This window comes from Crassostrea angulata, chromosome 7 (genome assembly GCF_025612915.1).
Source record: "Crassostrea angulata isolate pt1a10 chromosome 7, ASM2561291v2, whole genome shotgun sequence".
In the NCBI taxonomy this organism is placed as follows: domain Eukaryota; kingdom Metazoa; phylum Mollusca; class Bivalvia; order Ostreida; family Ostreidae; genus Magallana; species Magallana angulata.
In genome coordinates, this window is record NC_069117.1 from 40,074,602 (window position 1) to 40,098,326 (window position 23,725).

General features: G+C 32.5%; 1 protein-coding gene across 1 annotated transcript; it reads left to right on the plus strand.

The window, feature by feature from the left end:
- Positions 1 to 6,007: 6,007 nt before the first annotated feature.
- LOC128156995 (heat shock 70 kDa protein 12A-like) lies at positions 6,008 to 21,062 on the plus strand. The gene is made up of 4 exons (XM_052819339.1): positions 6,008 to 6,301; positions 6,434 to 6,640; positions 16,787 to 16,940; positions 19,750 to 21,062. Exons 1-4 carry the CDS (start codon positions 6,008 to 6,010, stop codon positions 20,817 to 20,819), a joined length of 1,725 nt encoding a protein of 574 aa, XP_052675299.1. The 3' UTR covers positions 20,820 to 21,062.
- Positions 21,063 to 23,725: the final 2,663 nt, after the last annotated feature.

Consider the following 23,725-nt stretch of genomic DNA (forward strand, 5'->3'; position numbering starts at 1 on the left):
TCCCAAATATTGTCTCAGAAATAATTGGGAATAATTCATACAGTAGACTTTTCCCATAACCCGTGGGTAGCATGCATATGGTGTCATGGTTGATCATGACTGATAAAGCTTTTACTTGCAGTGGTCTCAATTCCTCGACAGTCTGCCAACATCTTTTATTATAAATTATAATAATAATTATTATAAACAGGATCTAATTTTGTCTTCTTCCTAAATGTAAAACAAAGCAATTTAATAGGTTATCAAAGCAATAGAGCTTTGCATCACATACACACCCACACATATATGGAATAATAAATTATTTATATCTGGGGGGTTTTCTTATTACTAAACCCAGATTTTTTTTGCATCGATGTCTGCAAGTAACCTGCATGTCAAATCACACGATAAGTAATTTTTGGTCAGACTTGAACTGGCACCTGCACACTTCAAAAGCGTGCCGCATTACATTGTGCTACAAAAATTTGTAAGGTGTGTCCAACAGCAATTCACAGCAAAACATCGCATTTAAAACGATCGTTCATCTTTTATATCTACTGAAAAATATGTTGAAACAAAATTTCGATATAGCTTCACTCGAACATGCACATAAAACGAAGTAACATTCAGGTCTCAGTTATTGCGCAATTACATGGTTTTGTCTCGCCGCTTACATCCGTGGATTATTCCGTAAATAGTCAATGCCATCTTTGAAATACTACATTTGCTGTTCAATCTTACCTCAAAGATTCGTAAAACATAAAAATTTCTAAACCAACACAGCAAATTGAAAGAGACATCGTGGTGTAAAGTATGTCCCCATACACTTACCATAGCGTCAGCCATATTGAATTTGCTGTGATGGGGGGGGGGGTATGTTAGTTTAATAGAAATCTGTTAAGAAATTACGATTTTTTCACATTTACTCAATTGTATAAAAGTAACCGAGTGAGCAAAAGAAGAACGATAATTCCAGTATAAAAATATACACGGCTAGCAGAAATACCCCACAGTATATATCATATATAATATATAATAATAATATAATATATATAATATACATTCATAAAAAATCGTTACAACAATTTTAATCTAGGGATGAGGTTGTTGCTGGTATCTGTTAGATAATAATTAATTTTAAAGGAATAAAGATGATTTAAAAATTAGGACTAAAAATAGCGAATAAAACATTGATCTATGAAAAATTAGGAAAAAATAAGGCATGTTATTATAAACATTGAACAAAAATCGTTATATTTTATACAATTAACTAAATCATTGAAAAAAATAAAAAAAACTAGACTCTTGTTGCAAAAGCAACAAAAAGGTCTTCCGTTTTGATATACATGTATCAATTTAACTGTAAGACATTGCTTCTCTCAGTATTTCATAACCATTAGACAACAGGACTTAATTGACTATCAATTTGTCTTACTTTGTCAAACAGAAGCAGTAAATCTCTTAAACAACATGAATTGTTTGAACTCTTCCGGTGTGGACCGGAAGTGACGGTTGACAAAATAAAAACGGTTAAACACATCTTCTATCAAATGTCTATCATCCGTGTAAGTTTTGTGTCTTGGTCACTTACAGTTTATGAGACTTCGCTGTCATAATATTTGTTTTAAAAAGACTACCTGAGATATTTGAGATATCTCACCGGAAGTAATTTTTTTTGTTTATTAATCATCGGATAGATGACATATGAAAGCGTTTATACCTTTATATCATTTCAGTGTTAAACAAATAAAATGCGTAAAAACATAATTTTTGAAGTGCTTCCGGTGACGACCGGAAGTTACGACGAACAAAACAAAATAGTTTAAACACATCTACAGCTATAGGTCTATCATCCCTCAAAGTTTGGATGTTCAAGTATTTATCGTTTCTGAGATCTCATTGTCCATAGCTTTTTATCGGGACAGGAAACGGACGACAGGAAGGAAATTTGAAAAAATGAAAAAAATGCCTAGAGATATTTTCGTTCTCTATCAGTCCTATAAAATTTCAAGAAAATCCATCCATGCATCTCTGAAAAATCGAGTAAAACTTTTAAAAAACTTGATTTGTTTGAACTCTTCCTGTGTGGACCGGAAGTGACGGTCGACCAAGTAAAAACGGTTAAACACATCTTCAATCAAATGTATATCATCCCTGTAAGTTTCGTGTTTTGATCACTTACAGTTTCTGAGATCTCGGGGTTCAAACATTTACTTTAAAAAAGGCTTCATGAGATATTTGAGATATCTCACCGGAAGTAGAATTTTTATGTTTATTAATCATCGGATAGATGACATATGTAAGCATTTATACTTATATTTCAATTCTCCGAGAAATATATTAAATGCGTAAAAACATAATTTTTGAAGATCTTCCGGTGACGACCGGAAGTTACGACGAACAAAACAAAATAGTTTAAACACATCTACAGCTATAGGTCTATCATCCCTCAAAGTTTGGATGTTCAAGTCTTTATCGTTTCTGAGATCTCATTGTCCATAGCTTTTTGTCTCGGGACAGGAAACGGACGACAGGAAGGGAATTTTGAAAAAATGAAAAAAATACCTGGAGATATTTTCGTTCTCTATCAGTCCTATAAATTTCAAGAAAATCCATCCATGCATCTCTGAAAAATCGAGTTAACTTTTTAAAAAACTTGATTTGTTTGAACTCTTCCTGTGTGGACCGGAAGTGACGGTCGACAAAATAAAAACGGTTAAACACATCTTCTATCAAATGTCTATCATCCCTGTAAGTTTCGTGTTTTGATCACTTACAGTTTCTGAGATCTCGGGGTTCAAACATTTACTTTAAACTAGATACGATCTCGTTACGAGTAACGAGTAGGTCTTCCGTTCAATTTTTAAACGATACGATTAAAATATAAATGAAATTTCAAATTTCCCCCTCAACCACTCCCTTTCAGATGATGCATACGATTGTCAATATCCCTTGAAATGCTTAACAAAGAGTTTTGCGTTTTCACATACAGCACATTTAAGGTTTAAGATTTTAGTCCCCTAAAATCCCTAATTACGTTATTAATTGGTTTAGAAATTCGTTTTACAAAGTGATATTGTTACGACCAACAACTTTGTTTCTATTATGCATTACATAATCTTTATCGTTTTTAAGTTATTTGTAATAGACTTTACGAGTATCTTGGCCCCTAATTAAAGGGGCCAGTCCTATTTTCTTGAGTTCATTTGAACGGTCTCACGAATACTAACATTTTTTGTTCTTACACTTATCTAGAATTGTTGTTCATTTTTTAGATACAAATGATTGAATATTTTAGGGGCCAGCCCTCTAGATCCTTAATGGGGACAGACATTGGTGTTTTGATTAATGGAATCGATTAAAATCATCAATGCAAGCAATATGTCTATTTTTCTAGATAAATTGTGTCAAAGTTTTAGTACTTTGGCCCCTAAAAATCCCTAATTACGTAATGAATGGGCGTAGCAACGATCTTGCCTGAGAGATATTGTTACGGTCAACAACTTTGCTTCTGTAATGCATTACAAAATCTTTATCGTTTTGAAATTATTTGTAATAGAGTTTATGAGTGTCTTGGCCCCTAATTTAAGGGGCCAGCCCCTATTTCTTGATTTTGTTGGAAAGGACTTTTGATTATCTACCACTTTTGTTATATATGTTTAAACAAAATATCAACTCATAAAAAGATACAGATCAAAACGTATGAAAAATTTGATTCGAAATTCGTACCTAATTTTCGAGCCTATGCGAGCTCCTAGAAAAGGCGCCACTGGCGCTAAAAAACTACATTGTGCACAACTTTAACATATGGTCTACCTATCCTGAAAATTTCATATTCCTATCTCTGATAGTCTCTGAGTTTATGTCTGCACAAAATGGGTCGTAAAAACTGACAAAATCGGCCGTAAATCGGAACCGGAAGTGCCGATTTCAAAATTTCAAAAAACTTCTAGAATTATGACCACTGGCAATCATCTGTGAAAAAATGGTCGAAATCGGCCGAATAGTTTTCGAGATATCGCGTGCACAAAATTTTGGGAAAAAAATAATAATAATAAGAAACAGTACGAAAACTATAAGGTCTTCCGTTGGAAACGGAAGACCTTAAAAAGGCTTCATGAGATATTTGAGATATCTCACCGGAAGTAGAATTTTTATGTTTATTAATCATCGGATAGATGACATATGTAAGCATTTATACTTATATTTCAATTCTCCGAGAAATATATTAAATGCGTAAAAGCATAATTTTTGAAGAGCTTCCGGTGACGACCGGAAGTTACGACGAACAAAACAAAATAGTTTAAACACATCTACAGCTATAGGTCTATCATCCCTCAAAGTTTGGATGTTCAAGTCTTTATCGTTTCTGAGATCTCATTGTCCATAGCTTTTTGTCGCGGGACAGGAAACGGACGACAGGAAGTGAATTTTGAAAAAATGAAAAAAACGCCTGGAGATATTATAATTTTCTGTCAGTCCTGAAAATTTCAAGAAAATCCATCCAGCCATCTCTGAGAAATCTTGTGGACAAAAAACGGACAAAAAAAAATAATAATAATAATAAGAAGAAGAAACATTACAATCACTATAAGGTCTTCCGTTGGAAACGGAAGACCTTAAAAAACAACTTAATCTGAAAAAATGTTTATTAGACATAATATATACAAACTTCATTGAATTTGTTGTAATTTGCGTTATTTTAATATGAATACATTTATTTACAAACATTTCATCATGTACAATAAATTGAATTTGTAATAAGTTGCGTTATTTTAATATGAAAATCTACAAATATTTCACAATATACCATAAATTGTATACATACCTTAGTGTAACGTCACTCAAATTTAATTGTAGTGGTCTTGGTACTTCGTATCCGCTTCTTCTGGTTTGGCTCTCTGGCAGTAGTTGGCGTTTTAGGGATCTTAAGGTTTCCATCTGATGATGAGATTTCTTTTTCCTTCCTAAGGGTGTATCTTTGAAATTTCTTCATCAATGCGTCCTTTTCCACAGCACTCTTTGTATTCCAAGCAACATGGCTGACTTGCAATTTTCGTGTCCAGGGCGTCATTGCATAGTTCCCTTTACCGTACAGAGCACGTCGAATATCCCGATACTGCAACTGAACAATTTTATGAAGCTTTTGACGAGCTCTGGGAGTTTGCATGTTTTCCAATTGGTTGACAGCTTCAAAATATTGTTCATGGACTCACAGGCATTGTTTGTACTTGTTACCGCGCTGATTTAGACTTCAGAATTTCAAATGATATTTACTGTAAAAGATAACTTATCATAAATAGTTTTGTACATACCTCATCTAATCTCAACAAAACTGCTGTAAAAGAATATGGGTCGTTTTCTCCGGAAAAAAACAGCTAGTGCACGTATATTAAAGGGAATTCGAAAATTTAAACATCTCAAATTTTTGCAGGTTCAAATTTTCTCAATGAGGATGATACCAAACGTCGCAAATGTCGCAACAAATGCTAGCTTTCTGGCCTTTTTTCCTGCATACTCCGCACGGGCAAAATAAAGTTGCTTTTGAAGAAGCCTTAATTTTACGCCTTTTTAGAGTAGGCATTCTGCTGTCAATAATTCTGCTGTCAATAATTTGATAAAGTAATTGGTCGTATGATTTGCAAATAGAAAATGATTTTGTGTTTGCAAACTTGATTATTTATGAAAGAATTTGGAGAATGTACAAACCGACAACACATTCTCATACATTGACGATAGGGATAAATTTAACAATTTTTTAACTAACAAGGTTGACAGGTAATGTTTGAAATATCGTGACATGCTATATGAGACGGCGCAGAGGAGACGTTATATGACAGTTTTGTGTATTTCTTTATCCTACTGTGCGGAGCATTTTGGGTAGGCCGGAACCAAGTCGAGTGCAACGAAATCGAGGTGTGTTTATTTACTAGGTACCTGTGTCTATTTACGAGCAGTAACCAGCTTTAGCCAGGCAATAAATCCTTTTCTAAACAGATAGAATACGTGACTTAAAGTCATCTTAAATATGGAGATAATGAGCAAATCTACGAGGTTGATGGTTGCTGCAATCCAGTGTGGCTCAACGTTTTTCCGTTTTGCCTTCTCTTTGAAAAATGCATGGGGACAGCCGTTTACGCAAGTTTGGACTGGCAGATCTGTATCTTTAATCACTCATAAGGCTCCCACCTGTCTCCTCTTGAAGAGAGATTTCACAGAATCTTTAATTGGATACGAGGCTGAGGACAAATACTCAGAATTAGAAGACGGTGACAATGATTACCATTTCTTTAAACATTTCACGAAAATTCTCCGTCAAAGTGTAAGTAAACTCTCTCTCTCTCTCTCTCTCTCTCTCTCTCTCTCTCTCTCGTTTGGCAAAGTATTCATTTCACAACAACTGACGAAAAATAATAATTAAAAACTAATGTGTTTAACTTTGATTTATCTATAGGATATTAAACGACATACGTTATGCTGTGATGTCAGAGGAAGATCTCTTAAAGCAATATTGGTCTTGGAACATTTCATCAGATGTGTAAAGAAAATCGTACATCAAAGGATAATGGGAATTCCTGATGATGACATTGACTATGTCTTTACTGTTCCTACCACTGGTGAAGAAAATGCTAAACTGATAGTGAGAGAAGCCGCGGTAAATGTAAGAAAATTTGAACAATAATTTTTCTATTTAGCTGGTTCTTGTGGCATAAAGATAAACATACAAGTAATTGAATTGCAAGTTACAGCAGTAGGTAAAACGAAAAGTAGTGGATGGGACAATCAGAAAATCAGTAAATCAGAGACCGGTAAGTTTCGAACAGGTAAAGCTTCGATATGTATATGGAACGGATTGTCAACTCTTCTCAGACAATTAGCTGGGGATGCCTTAAAAATAAATGATAAACATGGGGAAACATGAGAGGATCAAAATCTCGGAAAAACCACTATGTATAGAGAAAATTTTACTTGCTTCATAAGGGGCAATTGTGCCAGAATTTAGAGGACACACATCTCCTGGCTACAGGGACATGTATCATGACATCAGCAAATGTCAGCATCGGCATGACTGTCTCGTGCCACCTTAAATTTTTGCTGTAACAAATTATTAGAATAGAGGTATCGAATATGTGGAACACATTTGATTCGTGTATGACGATTATTTACGCTCGAATTAATTGAATAAGTTATCAGTGTCTTGGAAAATGTCAAATAAACTTGTTTGGGAAAAAAGAAACTAGTACGCAGTTGTATTACGTAAGTCAAGTTACATGTATAAATACATTACTAGACTTTGACCCGTGTGTGCATGGGTTGACATTGCACCTGATATCGGATATTTACGAAATAGATACCTCGACACACCGTATTGTTGACATTTACATAACCAAAATTTAAGACTACAATAATGCTATTAATTTCACTACACTCTGCTTAGTAAGAATAATCTAACTGTGTCTCGGAACAGGCCTTCACCACAGTTAAGATGCCTCCCATATACCCGTAATAAAGCAAAAAAAAATGCAGAATCGCTCCGAAACGATTTTGGAAAAAATTAATGAGGCTGCATTGAAAATAACAGTCAAATTTTCACCTAAAAACCTTATTCATTTAAATGAAGAATTCAACTCTTTTTCACCATCGTTTTTTACTCCACCATGTTGACATTCAGAACTCTCGGGATATTTCATATTAAATGCAGTGAGTTAGAGTTATCTCCCGTATTCCTTTGATAAACAGAATATGACAAATTTTCAATGAAAATTTACACGTACTTGTAATATCGTTTCTGAGTTTATCCATGCAAATGTGACATTGTGGAAACATAAACTAAAGAGCCTCCCGTGATTTAGCGTGAATGTAATGCGCATGTGCAAGATTGTAAAAACCAAAAAAGTTCAGATAATTTCCGAATTTTTAAAGGAATTTTCGTTGATTATTAATTGGCGAAGCTTGATTGAGAAAAATTAAAAACAAATTGGCAATCTTCAAGTACCAGTGATGTTTAAAATATATAAAACAAGAATGTACTCTTCCGATTTCTCGGTAGTAAAGCCAATAAATTTGAGTCTATTATTTTAATATAGTACAGTGTAGTATAGATTAAAGAGCATGTGACGCCTACTTCTTGTATGTATATAAGAGAAACAACCCAACCACATAGCAATCACGTAGCATATTCACTTAATTACTTTAAAAAACTGAAAAGAAAATAAGTTAAAAAGAAAAGATTTTAAAAGATGCATATCAGTGACAAGTCATTTCAAATAGCTCTTTCACATGCAGACAATTGAATTATGTAAAACAGCTTGTTTTCTTTGTAAGGACATCCCAGCGAATGTGTCCGGAGTGTTTTTTTAATCGTCGCTAAGTATGTATTAAATCCAGAGGTGCTCGAATGAAAGTTCACGATACTTTTTTTTTATTAACAAAGTAATACATATAAATATCAACATTTTTGATGATCATGAGATACCGGTAGTTTTGAAATTTGAGAACAATAAAATATAAATCTTCTTTCTCATGAACATTTTGTACAAAATTCATTGGTAAGAACTAAGAAGGGAAATCAGATAGGTAAAGGGTATGAAGAGAGGAAAGGGTGCACCTGAAATGAAATAACATTGCTGTACTTGATATAAAACTAATCAACATTTTAAAGATATGTGAAAAAAAGGAAAGTATTTACATAATATCAATAAAGAGACTGAAGCCAGGGATGGAAAGGCTGAATAATTGTAACTAAAAACAGAACGACAAGTGTGGTATGTGTTCTTGCCTGGGGTTTCTATTAAATGTGTTAAACACTAACAGGATTTTCAAAAGGGGAGGTATAAGAAAAAACAAAACAGAACAAAAAACCAAAATGTTTTGACCACCTTATTACCTTAAAAAAAAATAACCATTTCTGCCATTTTCTGTTCTAGTTTTCAAACTTACCTTTTTTGTATCAAGGTATTTTACAGTGGTGAGATGTGTTCTAATATCTGAAAGTAATGCTTGAAATGTTAGGGTTTCATTCAAACAGCGTTTTCTATAGAGATATGATTAAATGACCATTGATAATATTTTCTTCTTTGGCATCTGATGCAAGATTTCCTGTTATCTAAGCAATGATTTTTAAATATAGATAGAAGTTCTTGTGATTTGGTACAATCCCACATCAAATGTTTTATAGTTTCATCCTCTAGGTTCGAAATGAGCATAGTTTTATGTCTTTTTTGCAATATTCATAAAGAGTGGTAATGGTTGTCAGTATGAACTGATTAACTCTGTATTGTAACCATAGGAGTTTAGAGCTTTTTGTACACTGAAAAGGCATACCATAATTTTGTTTTCCATTTACATTGTCCAAATGGTATAACTTGTCCTTTACAAAGAATGTTGTACATAGGTTTGGTTCCTTTCTTGAAGAACAAAATGGTACAATATTAGATGGTATACTGGGTTTAGGATTCTCACTGACGGGTTTAATATTTAAATTTTTCATTGCAGCTTTAATGGCTTTATGTAAACTTGCATGGTTGAGGAAATAAGATTTTAGGTCAAATTTTGTTTTAAGTTCGGCAATACTGTATATATTACTGTACGTTAATTAGATTTAATACGCATAAAATAATCGAAGATAATTTCAATCGAGAATTCTATAGGCTTAAGTCACCGATGTATACACATTTAGGGTGATTTTTTATTCTGTTGGACAAATTATCAACAAAGACATTACAATTAGGATTAGACTTCTATATAGTGCACATGCTGATAATGTATTCTAAGCTGTGTATACCAAAAGCCGTCTTCATCGAAACGGACACAATCTTTAAGAAAGGAGTGTAAATGCACACTGTAACGGTGTACCGGAAATACATTGACCACGCGACGAATAAATACTGATCAACATGTGGCTGATAACGAAAAGACGTATGCATTGGGAATTAAATAATCAACTTTTTTGACGGAATAAGTTAAATTTATCATATGTACATGTTTACACGTGATATCGACTGTCTTATTCTACCGCGGTATTCAGAAACACTTGTGTAAAAAAAATCTTGCGTCTTTCCTATCGTTTAATGCATTTCACTGTTTGACCAAAAAAACCCACAACTAGCTACTTATAAATGCTATCGCTTATTCTACATAAAGGTATAGGAACATATATTTACTTACGTACGTTCAATGTTAACTTTGCCATAATTTAATTTTTTCTGTTTGTTAGCAATGTTCATGTATCTAATATTCTGCTGCAATTGAATAATACCGTGGTAAATAGAAATAATGCTTTTAAAAAATACAGACTTTACTGGTAAATTCTATTAGCAAAATACTCAAAGAACTCAAGATTCCATGTACAGATTCAACTGACGTCGCAAACGTCAAACTATGACGTCATTGATGATGCACGATGTAAGCATGATTACACAGTATTAAAATTACTAGACAAAAAATTTTAAGTTCAGTTTATATGCATTTCTTCCTCAAATATTTAATAAAATGATGATTTTGTAAATAATCACAAATGTTCTTTTTCTTTGTATGAGCGGGTTATGTAAATTTTTCCTGCAATGATCGCTTCCCACATAACTCGCATGAATCATCAAAGAAAGCATTTTATTGTTTATATTAACATATTTCTTTAACTAATTAATAAACTGAATATGAAAAGTTAGTAAAATTCACTAAATTACTGTTAACGTACAAAAGTACGTCAGCTAAAAGAAACAGCCAAATCGTCTCCTGTGAGACTTTGAGTCTGGCATTGTCATGATAATTTCGTGCAGTCCGGAATTTTACTAAGGTCGCTGTAGGTTCAGACCAATCGATAAACAGGGCGTGTCAATTTCAGTCTTGTCACTTTCAGCCGCTGTAGATTTCGACCAATCGATAAATAGGGCGTGCAGATTTCAGTCTGGCTGTTTCTATAGAGCTATGAATTAACTATAAGACTCCGTAAGAAATAGAGGAAATTATGCTTGGTAGATGTAAATAACATTAATTAAATTGTGCTATTTCAATAAAAAGTAAGCAAATAATTACCCTAAAATAGAGTGGTCTGTTTTATTTTCTGTTACTAAAATTTTTAAAATTTGTAAAATACATATTGCCACACTTGAGTACCTCTACGAAATTTTGCAGGCAGAATCATTTATGCAATATCTATCAGGTTTAAAAGTTTCAGAGAGGTACTCAAGTGTGGCCACATTCAAATTTGGGGAAATACTGCAAAAAGATCGACAATTTTCAGCTATTTTTAACGACCATAGTATGTTTGATGATGCGCATGTGCTAAACGGTGGGGCCAAATTGAAAAAATTTCATATGCATAGAAGCAGAATATTACATTATAAGTAATAACAATTTATATTGTGTCAAACTTTAGTTTTGTGAAAATTTTAAAGCACATTTTGATGCTTCGTGGTTCTAGCTCTTTTGGACCAAGTTAACCCACTTTGAAATTTTTTTTCAAAGTGCATTATGAAGGTACATCAACATTTTTTGGTATCGACACTCTTAACGCACTATGAAAATATATTTTCATATCACAAATTCTGGAACTGAATTTCTAATTTGTTGATAGTATGATAATTTGTTAACACTCGTGCATGAATCTAATTTACCGAATTAAGAACGGGGATGGGGGTGGGGGTTAACCATAGATACAGGTCAATTACCAGTGGATCATTTAATTGATTACAAGAAGAAGGTCCCCTACCCCTCATTCTTCCTTCCAAAACATATGATATTCAGCAACTTTGGGTAAACATTAAAAAATCGGTAAAAGAAATACGCTCGGTATAAGTACATGCAGTGTTATGGAAAAAACGAACCGAACAATAATTTCTCCATTGGTATGTTAAAGAATATATGTGTTTCAACAGTAACCTTCTTTTCGTATTCTAATCAAATAAATCACTCCAATAAAAGAATATTAACATTAAAGAACATTCAATTATTATAAACTTTAAAAAAGCATTAGGATGTGGGTTAATTTTCTCACACTGATCTTCTAAAAGATCATATTGTTTTTGATAAACAGAACTAAGGTATCCTTTTTCATATTATATTTGCAGTTGAAATATATTATACATATTGATCTACATTATTCATATATATAAATATTCGTTCGGGTATAGCCCAATATACCAGATAGGAGGTAAAATTGCTGCATATACTCCAAAAAAGGAAAATGCAGTTGCTAAGCGATGAAGTTTATGTCATATTTGGATTATTCAAACCTCCCGAATTTTTCTTTCTGTGTAAATTGTCAATATTGTCTTTCTCATCTATTCTCATCTCTTTCTCATCTCTAAATTCTCATCTAGTAACTGTTTATCAAGTTAGCTGAGAATGCAATATATCAAATTAAGCTAAACAAGGTTAAAACAATCGTTAATTGTATATAAAAGTATCAACTATTTTCACTAAACCATTAACATTTTTTTTAATGCGTTAATATCGACGATATCAACGCACTTTGAAAAAATAAAAATTTCAAAGTGCGTTGACTTGGTCTCAAAACTAACGCACTTTGAAAAAAAATTTCAATGTGCTTAATTGTTCAAAGAGCGTTGCAACAGTGCCATAGCATGCTTTTAATAAAAAATGGGTGTCTGTTTCACTATTCGATGCTATTACTATGTCTGGCGCAGATCAAGGAATCTTTAAAAATGGGTGTTAAATTCTCTCTCTTTCTTTCTCTCTCTCTCTCTCTCTATCTCTCTCATTATGTTTAGTTAACAAGATTTATTTAAAAGATTGATGTTCATGTTCTCTTTCATAAAATCTGTTGATCAATAATGCAAACATTTAAAAAGATGTCAAGAATATGTAGTTATGCTTTAAACATTTCTGAATGATCAATGAACTTCCAAGTACGACATCGTTTGTCACTGAAGATAAAGAACAACCATCTTTGGGACTCTCATTTTGACTTGCCAAAATAACTTTGCTTGCATTACCAATGGATGAATATCTAATATTCAGAATGATTGAGAAAAAACATACATGAAATAATTTGCATTAACGATTACAAAATAATACACATACTAATTTGGAAACACACCAATACAAATTTTCCACTGGCCTTCTAAAATACCTTATGACATCGTTAGATTTGAGCATGGCTAGGTATTTTGGCGTTATGCACAAACTTTACCTGTTGAGATCTCTGGATAGAAAATTGCGCAGTGATCTTTACATTGGTTACTCAGTAAGATGTTAAGGAATTAAAATTTGTTTTACAGTTTGTTTTCATTTCTTACCTATTTGAAATAACGTGTATGCTCAATGATGCTTATTAATACAAGCGTTTGTTTATATTATCGCACATACAAATGTATACCTTTTGTTTCAATCATGCGTCTTTTTGTGAAATATTTCAACAGTAGGGAGGTTGAGATTCCAAACGTGTACGGGTACGTGTACGTGAACTAGGAGAATCACCTAAATTCTTCGCGTATTACGTCATCAGTTTGTGTGACGACATGGTTTATACACGTTCTCTAAACTTGTAGAGTGTCGTCTACACGTAAGTACAAACGTGTAGCTTTTTAGAACAAATAAAATCTCATTGATGAGTGAATGTATTCTTGTGATACATTATATAGATTTTTAAACTTCATTTGCATGAAAATTGATTAGAAATTTACCATTTATTTGGAATTAACTAAATAAATTCATGTCACAAAACTGCGTCGATTTACGTACACATATGTATCCTACAAGTTAAGAAATCTCAACTGATAAATTACAAAAACGTGTACGTGTACGTTTGTTTTAATACACGTACGCGTACCCGTACACGTTTTAAATCTCAACCTCTCTATTATATATTGATTGTCAGTCAAATGTTTATTTTCAGGAATTTGTGATGATGAAATGGTCCATATTTTATAGGAATTCAACAATTTCCAAGTCCATTGTTGCCTAATATTATACTCGCGGGAAAAATGTAAACAAACCTTAAAATCACTGATAGTTTTCAAATTTGCTTAATTTTTATCTAAAACGGTTATAATTAAATGAATGAAACCGTAATTTTTTTTTGCTAGTCTTTTTTCGCACGAAATACAAACGTGTTCTGTGTTTTGTATAGTTCTGTGAATATAATATCGTTTGTGCTTAATATCTAAACAAAAATATACGAGGGTTGATCCAAAATTAATGTTAAATATGCGATAAAATCATGAAAAATCCGTTATCTACCTAATTCAATTCAGTTCAAAAAATTTTAATGCATTGTGATTTAAGAAATGAAGATTATAATGTTTCTATTGATTGACGTATCAAAGAAAAAATTGACCGGAAAACTTTTTCATCAATGCGCTACTTTTCCGGTCAATTTTTTCTTTGATACGTCGATCAATAGAAACATTATAATCAAATAAAAACGTGAAGTGTCATCGATCAAAAATGTAAATAATGTAAATGAAGCGGCGCGTATGAATACAAAACAACAACAGCAACAATAGTCAAAATGGATGCGCCTTCAGCTGATGCAGAGCTATTGAGCTTTAATGGATTAAACACAAATAGTGAGTTAAAATCTGAACCGCCTGAATTTAAAACGAAAGGAAAATACATGCGATAGCTTGTAATATTATTCACTGTGCAGAAAAACTCGTAATAAAACTAGTTTAATGTGAGATCGCTGGAATATGCAACTGGACATAACCATCCAAGGAAAGGCGATCGTGGATGAAAATAGCTGTCGACAAAGAATAGTATGTATAAGCGACTTTTGTAAACATTGGTAACTAGATAGCCAGTGAAGTACTTAAATGGTATATCTGCCGCTTGGAATCCGCCAAAGGAGTTGATGCATTACATATAGCTTTTCTTTGCGATGCTTATTCTGGTGACCGATCATGTACATGTGTAAATTTAAAAATTATCGCTAACAAATTTGAACAGCAGTGTTTCCGTGAAAGTTTATAGGCCTATTTGTTCGTTATAATATTCCTGGAAAAGGAACAGCCAGCCTCGCTGTAAATATTGATTGATCTCAAGCAGACGAAATCGTGAGAAGACGCTTAATTTTCTATTTCGTGAATCAAATAATGTGTTTTGTTTATTTTTGAAGGTTAAACTTTCAAGTTTTTATATTCACAAGGCTGCATTTTGTTTGCTGACAATAAAACAGACACAACTTTACATTTTGTTGACAGTGTTTATCTTGGAAATTCCCGTTCTATAAATAGTGTTAGATCAGAACAGTTGAGAAAAGTAGATCTGGCAAAAATTGTATTGATGCAGGTATCAACGTAATTTTTCGACCAATCAGAAGCGACGATATCTCATCAAACGAATAAATATTAAATGATAAATATTTCTGAAGAAAAATGTTTTGTAGCAAAGATAGTCGCCGCACGCTGGCAACGTCATTTCTAGATCTTTAGGCGTTCTGGTAGAATTTCGTAATTTAGTACTCTGTAAAAATTGGCCATGATGCTCTATGTTACAATTTTTTTTTCATTTTTAGCTCACCAGAGCTGAAAGCTCAAGTGAGCTTTTCTGATCACAGTTTATCCGTCGTCCGTCTGTCTGTCTGTCTGTCTGTCCGTATGTAAACTTACCACATTTAAACTTCTTCTCTAAAATCACTTGTCCAATTTCAACCAGATTTGGCTCAACGCATCCCTATGGAAAGGTGAAAGTAAATTGCAGAAATGAAATTCCAGTTCATTTTCTAGTTATCTCTACATGTAGATGTATCCACAGGGGCATCGTATCTGCTCTTCACTCTATGACATATATATAAATAATACACATGTATTATTTATATATATGTCATAGAGTGTAGAGCGGATATGATGCCCCTGTGATGTATCAATCGAAGCAAAAAATGCCCCCTATCACCATTCGCATGCCCAGTCTTTTAAATTCTTGATCTAGAGACAAAAGGCATTGTGTATATATCCAAAATTGACTGTAACGTTCCCTATTTCTTTTAAACAGTTTTTTAAAAAAGTCAATGACATATCTGTTTCAAAATATTCTATTGTTTGGGTCTTTTTCAAATTTTGAAGCATACAATTTATACATAAATACAAACCTAAATAAAGACGTAAATTAATGACGCGGTGATGTCACGTATTTATCTTGCTATAAACATCAATATTTTGTTAAGTGTTCAACGAAATTTAATAACTTTTACTTCAAATCAGAATTTTGAGAAGGAGAGTTTTGAAGCATCATTGTTATACAATACAGCGCCAGTGTGAAACGTGGTGTATAGCGTGACATTATTTTTGAATCAACCCTTGTATATAGGCGTTTCCGAAAAAATAAAATGTAATGCTAGATCGAAATTTGACTAAAAATATACTATATTGCTTATTATCAAAAAATAACCCCCGCTCGGAAATTAATGAATAAATTAAATGGGTTAGTAGTTAGAAGTTCGGCGGGAGGGTTTGCTCCATGTATATACTAGGCATATTAATTTGTGCAAGAGCAGAAATAAACTACATGTATATTTTCTAATGTCGCAATCGTCTGAAGAACTCATTTTATTCACCAATTAAAAATGAAAATAAAGATAAAGTTTAAAATCAATAAACGTGTAGATTTTGTATTTGACAACAAGTACCCAGATTTTAGGAAATAGAATATAAACACGAGGCACGATTTTTACCGTGAAACTGAAACGGTCAAATAAACCACGTGGTCTTAATTTGAATGACAATTATTACTTTCGCAAGGCCGAAGGAGAAGGCAATGAAAACCCCTGCACTTATACGCACTTGGACTTATACATTTGTACTGCTTGTAGTCAAAATGTAGTTCTCATTTGCAGTATCTTTCATAGGCAGGAATAAAAAGGGAATATTTGGCAATAGTTCTGGAGTCAGAAGCAGCATCTATTTACTGCCAGTATTTAAAGTTTGCCGAAAAAGACACATCATCTCCAGTGCTGGGTGTGGTAAAGCCCGGCACAAAATACATGCTGGTACATCTTGAAAGTAAGTATTGTACATGAAATGGTTTGACGTTTTCATAAGTTCACCTGCAATGTCCATCCGTCTGTCTTTTTCTCTATTTGTAAACTTTTTTTTATTCTTATTAGAACTACTGGGCCAATTTTTACCAAGAATCCACATCAAATTATTATTTATTTATTTACTTTTATTTATTTTTTTTTTGGGGGGGGGGGGGGCTCATTTAGGTTTTTTTAAACGATCATGATTTTGAAAATATCCCTGTTATTTTTCTGACATTAGTAAACTATCATAATAAGATTGAAAATTTGATGAAAACCAAGTGCATGGTTCGTAAAGCTGTCAACTTGTTAAAATCATTGACCCTTGGTAAGTTAAAATCCTTGGGGATCCATACAGTATGCTATTAAATATTGTACTACAATAAACATTTCATTTCGTCGATCAAATCCTTGGGAATTGGTATTCATCGTATATGAATGAAACCTCATTATTTACTAAACGATATAAATAAATAATAATTTACTAAAAATATCAATATGTACACCATTATCTGTACCATGCTGATCTGTAAACCTGCAAAACTGAGAGTACGCGTCTAAATATATTTATTATCTTAAAGGGGCATGGTCACGATTTTGGTCAAATTCTATTTTTTCTTTTTTTAATATTTACATTGCTTTAGGAATGCATTTCTAATGATCAAATGAAATTTGAGAGTCATAAGTAGAGATATAAGCAAGATACAGGGCTCACAATTCTCTGTCATTGTATACAAGGCTCGTGCCCTGTTTTTGTTTACATAAGTTCAATATACCAGCATAATATCTTTTTTCATCCTGATTTGTCTATCTTCGTATTTCTTTTATGCATTAATAGTAGTTCCCAACGTTTAACACATTCACTTTAGGTCTAAAACAGGAATTTTCACTTCAACATTCAAAATGTAAACAAATGCTTTGTTTACATTGCAAAGAATTTTAAGCTCTGTAACTCGCATATAACTTAACGAATGACACTCAAATTGTGTTTGCCTATTAAAAATGCCTTACTGAAACATTATAAACACTAAAATCAAAAAAATAATTTTTGCCCAAAACTGGGACCATGCCCCTTTAACTTAGGTTCCAGAGCAAACATAACAGTACATCAAAAATGTGAAGATAACACTTTAGACGAAGTTCTTCCTACCAGGGTAGGTCCATGGTCAGCAAAATCTGTCGATGACCAGTTTATAAAGTTTTTATCAGAATTGGTGAAAGAAAAGATATTGGAGGAATTCAAAACAGAATATATGAAAGATTATCTAGAAATCGCAAAAACCTTAGAAACAAGGAAACGAATAATCAAACCAGACAAGAGTGGAAGCACTCGAATGCCAATATCACAAGCACTTGTGAAATTATGCACCAAGTCTCACGGCGTCAAGAGTTTCAACGAAGTCATTGAGAAAAATGATGCACATAAAAATAATGTGTCTTTTATGTCTGGGAAACTTGTGTGGAACAATGACTTCTTCAGGGGTTTCTTTAAAAAAAACTATCGATGGAATAGTAGGTCATTCATCTTGAAAAGTGATTATATTGTCAAGGCCATTACATTAGATTGCTTTATCAAACAGCTTTTACAATTATACCACATATATCAAAATAATATAAAACATAGCTACCAGGTAAATTCTTCCAAAAAATGGTACCTTGGTCTAACTGGTTTTTCAATGTCAAACATATTAACCATTGCCCTGGCCATAACATGCTATTCTTTAATCAAACATACTTTAAACTTGTATCATAGATAGATGATATAGAACCTAGCTAATACCTACCAACATTTTTACCTTGACCTAACATACTGATTCTAAAATAAAATAAGAAAAAAATCTCAGTCATTTCTTGATTATACATGTATTTTGACAGAAGGAGTTTGAACTTGAAACAAAGAAAAACGTTGTTTTAAGTCTCTCAGTCAAAAAAATTCTTAATTTAAACTGTGTGTAAGGAATGGGTTAAGGTAAAAATAAAACATGTTTTTTTCCCTTGAACAATTTTTTATATCACGTTCAAATTAAGAAATTCCCAAATTTTGTCCAGAAGATAACTTTAAAACCCTTTGACTGAGAGACTTAAAACTGATATGAATAGAGTGAAATCTAAGAATCAGCAAATATTTTGCCTTGACTTATTTTGAATCTCAAGGTAATTTATCATTTAAAAAATATTTTTCAAGACATAATAAATGTGTAAGACTCCTTTAATATACTAATTTCATCCATATATAGATGTAGAAAACATAGCTGCATGACCCCTTTCAAAAATATCAAAACAATTATGACCCTGACCTATTTCTCGAATTTTCAAGGTCAAATTTATCAATATGCCCCATATTTCAAACCTTGGGGAAAAAGAAAACTTGATGATTGTTTCTAATTGTTGTTTTAAAAAACTGTCAAGTTTTATGCAGTATCTATAAGAGATTTGAACATTGATTTTGAATTTGTTAACAAGCACCTAGTGGGCAAAAGATGTTATTATAATCAGTAAGGACTTATGCCTCTTCTTAATTTAAAATCATGGTGGCCTACGTTATTATTGATCATGTAGTGAAAACGCATTAATTCTTATCTCCTTTTCTTTCTCTAATGCCTGCTGTATTTAAACTTCCAATCAGTGGTATATTTATATTACTGAACTGACTTCTGAACTGTAACCATCTTTGATGATGATACCATTGTACTTAGTACCAATGAACATACCTTGTTTTTCATGTATCTGGTAGCTGTTACAGAATTCCCTAAATGTCAATAATGCAAGGATATGTTTTTATCTTCTCTTAGGTGGCACAGCAGATATAACAGTGCATCAGAAATGTGAGGATAACACTTTGGAGGAAGTTCTTCCAGCAAGTGGAGGGCCATGGGGAGGAAAAGCTGTAGATGACCAATTTATCAAGTTTTTATCAGAATTAGTGGAGGAGAAGGTATGGGAGAACTTTAAAAGTGAACACATGGAAGATTATCTGGATATCACATGGTGTTTTGAAACAAAGAAACGAACAATTAAACCAGACAAGAGTGGAAGCACTCGAATGCCAATACCACACGCACTTTTGAAATTATGCACCAAGTCTCACAGCGTCGAGAGTTTCAACGAAGTCATTGAGAAAAATGATGCACATAAAAATAATGTGTCTTTTATGTCTGGGAAACTTGTGTGGAAAAATGACTTCTTCAGGGGTTTCTTTAAAAAAACTATCGATGCAATAGTAAAACATATGGATGACATTTTCCAGGAATCTGAGGCAAGAGATGTCAAAATTATTGTTATGGTTGGCTGTTTTTCTGGATGTCCACTGGTTCAAGATGCAGTCAGGAAAAATTTTTGTAACTATTCTATCATTGTACCTGAAGTGGGCGATTTGGCTGTTTTGAAAGGTGCTGTTTATTCTGGCCATATCCCTGATGCTGTCTCGCTTAGGTCAGCAAGATATACATATGGGTTTCAGACGTGGCCCGAATTCAACGAAGATATTCATCCAGAAGAGAAAAGGGTCCAATGTGGAAAGTTATCAAGATGTCGAGATGTCTTTTCAAAGATCGTTACCAAGGGCGATAAAATCATGGCGGGGTTTACAAAATCCCAATTTTTTCGAGTTTGTTGTAACAGAGATAATATTGTTTTAGAGTGTGGGTTGTTTATATCAGAAAAAAAGAACCCTATGTTTGTGGATGACCCAGACTGTAAATCGCTTGGCACATTACAGGTCCCATTTTCACCAAACAAACAAAACATTGAAACGTTGGTCGAAGAGAAATTGTTTTTTGGCATGACCGAATTAAAATTCACTGCAGAAGATATTTTTTCTGGTTTAAAATTCGAGATAAGTTTTGATCTACCAAAAGAATAATTTTAATGATATAACATATAAATAAACGTAATATATTGTCTCATTATATTATATCAGATTTTGAAGTGAATCATTTTGTTACAACTCCCAGTCAGGCATTTTTTAACAAATGTCAAAGAAAATAAGAAATTAGTTTTGATAGGAACAATTCTTAAACTTTCAGATTTTTCTCTATTCTTGGGGTGAATAAGTGATCAGACACGTACGTATCATCGTTTTTAAAGAGTCGGTGGGGTATGGAAAGAGTAAGACAGAAAGAGAGAGACTCATCCAACATATGGCTAAAACAGAAAAAATACTCGACCAAACATGATTGTGGGGGGGGGGGGGGGGTGAGGTAGTGCCTCGTATCTTATTGATTAATCTCCATATCATGTTTCCATGAAAAAGACAATTACAAACTGTCAACCAATGATTTTTTACACTTTCCGAAAAATAGTGGTTATACCAGAACTTAGAAAACTAACTTATACATGTAATTTGTGAAAGTAAGAATAAAGACCGGTTGACAGAAAAGTGGGTGGGATTCTCATACGTAACTACCCTACACACCTGAACAGTATATTAAAGTCAGCATAGCTCTTTTCTACAAGTGGCTGCTTGAACATCTAATTCATCGAAATCTTGAATATAATGCATGAGTTCATCTTTAACCAATGAAAATAATTCAAGATAGGAGAGGATCGATATCGAAAATATTAGCCGTGGTTTGCGTCGGTGAATTATTATATTTTGTTTATCACACTTTATCAATAAGTAAAATTTAAAACCAGAATTAAGACATAAATGCATTTTTAAGAACACCTTGGCCAGATATGGGAGATGGTCCATTTTTATATAAAATAAGACAAATACTTTTCCAATACAATATGCAAGGCAAAAGAGGAAAGACAAAAGCCCCCAAAAATGAGCTTTTCACAACGATTAAAATTTATTGGTGCGCTTATTTGGTCATTACCTGATCAAATAGTTTATAAAAGAAATCAATTGTCTTTAAAAATTGTTAACTTTCCCCTGTTTACAGAAATCCCAAAAAAAAGTCAATGAAAGAAAAAAGTATTGTTGGGTTTCACAAAAACTATAAACATAAGTGACAAGCATGTGTAAACATAACGTAAAGTTAGGTTTTGTTTTTCCATTAGATTGTAAGGTTGATTTACAACGAATTTTATGAGTCGTAACAAGGCATTTGATATAGATGTTATACATGTACATATGTATATTGTCATATAATAATTAAAACGTTATATTTTTTCACATAAGGTAGATAAATTTTGTATGCAGCCTTATTTACTTAAACCTATACCTCAGAAATTTAGAAGATGCACGACAAAATGGAGACTAAAATCCCAGTATATATAAAACCATTGCGAAAAGTTAAAGATGGTGTTCTTTTTTAAAATCATTATGGCATTGAATATGCTTTTCGCTTTATGTTAAAATGTCCTGTTTACAATTCATATAGATTGAGATAGTATATCAACAAACTCAAAAAAAAAACTATCAGTGTTAAGACTTGCCGTTATTAAGTTCAATTAATACCAAATACGTGTGTAACCTGAGTATTACATGTATATATGTTAAATTCCTATAACATATTTTCATGTACTTATAAACATATTTGAGAATTTCATATGATTGAAATATGATAATTTTTAAATGTAAGAGTTGTATTTTGTTCTCCGTGCACGCTCTGCAGAGACTCACTGAAGTCCACTGACTTCGAATTTTACGTGCCTCATAATGTGTATGCGCATTTGATATTGATAAGCCTAATGGCTCAAATGTTAAAATGAATAATTAACTTAATATCTGTTTACGCGAAATCTTTATATATTTCAGTCTTTCTATTCAAGAATAGTCAGGATATATATAGATACAATGTACGTAAATTTTATGGCATCTATCACGCTATCTCTGTACAATGTAGAAAGGAAATAGAGGTGAACAGAAACGGTAACAATGAAAAGTGGGGGGGGGGGGGTTGTTAACAAAAAGATTTAACTTTATATATAAATAACTTTCTCTAATTATCTTTAAAATAAAGTAAGGGTATACATTTCTAATTGGTTTATCAATTTTATTTGAAAATGTCTTTTGTCGTTTTATAAGTTACTACCTCAATATGTTTCCCAATTTTTTTTATGTTTCAAATAAGGACATCACCAATTCAGGGATATATACATGAGGCAAAATCTGCATGGGCAAGTTTAATTAAATGTGTTTCTGTAGCTAAGGAAAACGGTTGTGTATGTAATTATACTTATTAAACATTGCATTTATCGCATGTATACAACGTTTCAGACATTTTCAAAATGGAACTTTTAAATGGTGTTACTGTTATTTTTTAAAATTGTTTTTGCAAAGTTTGTGTGGATTGAATATTCAGTGTGTTTTTTATATTAAAAATTATTAAAATGTTTTTATTAGTTAAATATTGTTTGATTTCAATGAAGTATAAACTAGTTTTAAGCTAGAGTCAAAATTGAAAGACAGTCGTAGAATTATAACCTAGATACAGGGCTCTCAATTCTTATTATTAATTTTTAAAGCATACATAAGCATTTTCGAACGTTTAACACATTCATTTTAGGTATAAAACTTCAATTTTTACTTCAATATTCAAAATCTGAACAGAATCTTTGTTTACATACCAAAGAATTGTAAGCTCTATAACTTGTTTATAATTCAAAAAATGACACTAAAATGTTGGTTGCCTAATAAAACTGCCTTACTGAAACATTGTAAGCATTAAAGTCGGAAAAATAATGTTTGCCCAAAATTGTAACAATGCCCCTTTAAATCTTTAAAGAATGCTGAAACATTTACTAGACAGGAGTGCATTTTTTAAAATTTATTTTGCTTTTATTTGGCCAATTCTGGAATGTGGTAGTATTGTATAGGAT

What these genes read in the sequence shown, in the direction of transcription:
- LOC128156995 (XM_052819339.1), top strand. Translation starts at nt 6,008, where the DNA reads ATGGAGATAATGAGCAAATCTACGAGGTTGATGGTTGCTGCAATCCAG. An exon ending in CGAAAATTCTCCGTCAAAGT is followed by an intron (nt 6,302 to 6,433) that starts GTAAGTAAACTC and finishes ATTTATCTATAG; the next exon opens with GATATTAAACGACATACGTT. An exon ending in TGAGAGAAGCCGCGGTAAAT is followed by an intron (nt 6,641 to 16,786) that starts GTAAGAAAATTT and finishes TATCTTTCATAG; the next exon opens with GCAGGAATAAAAAGGGAATA.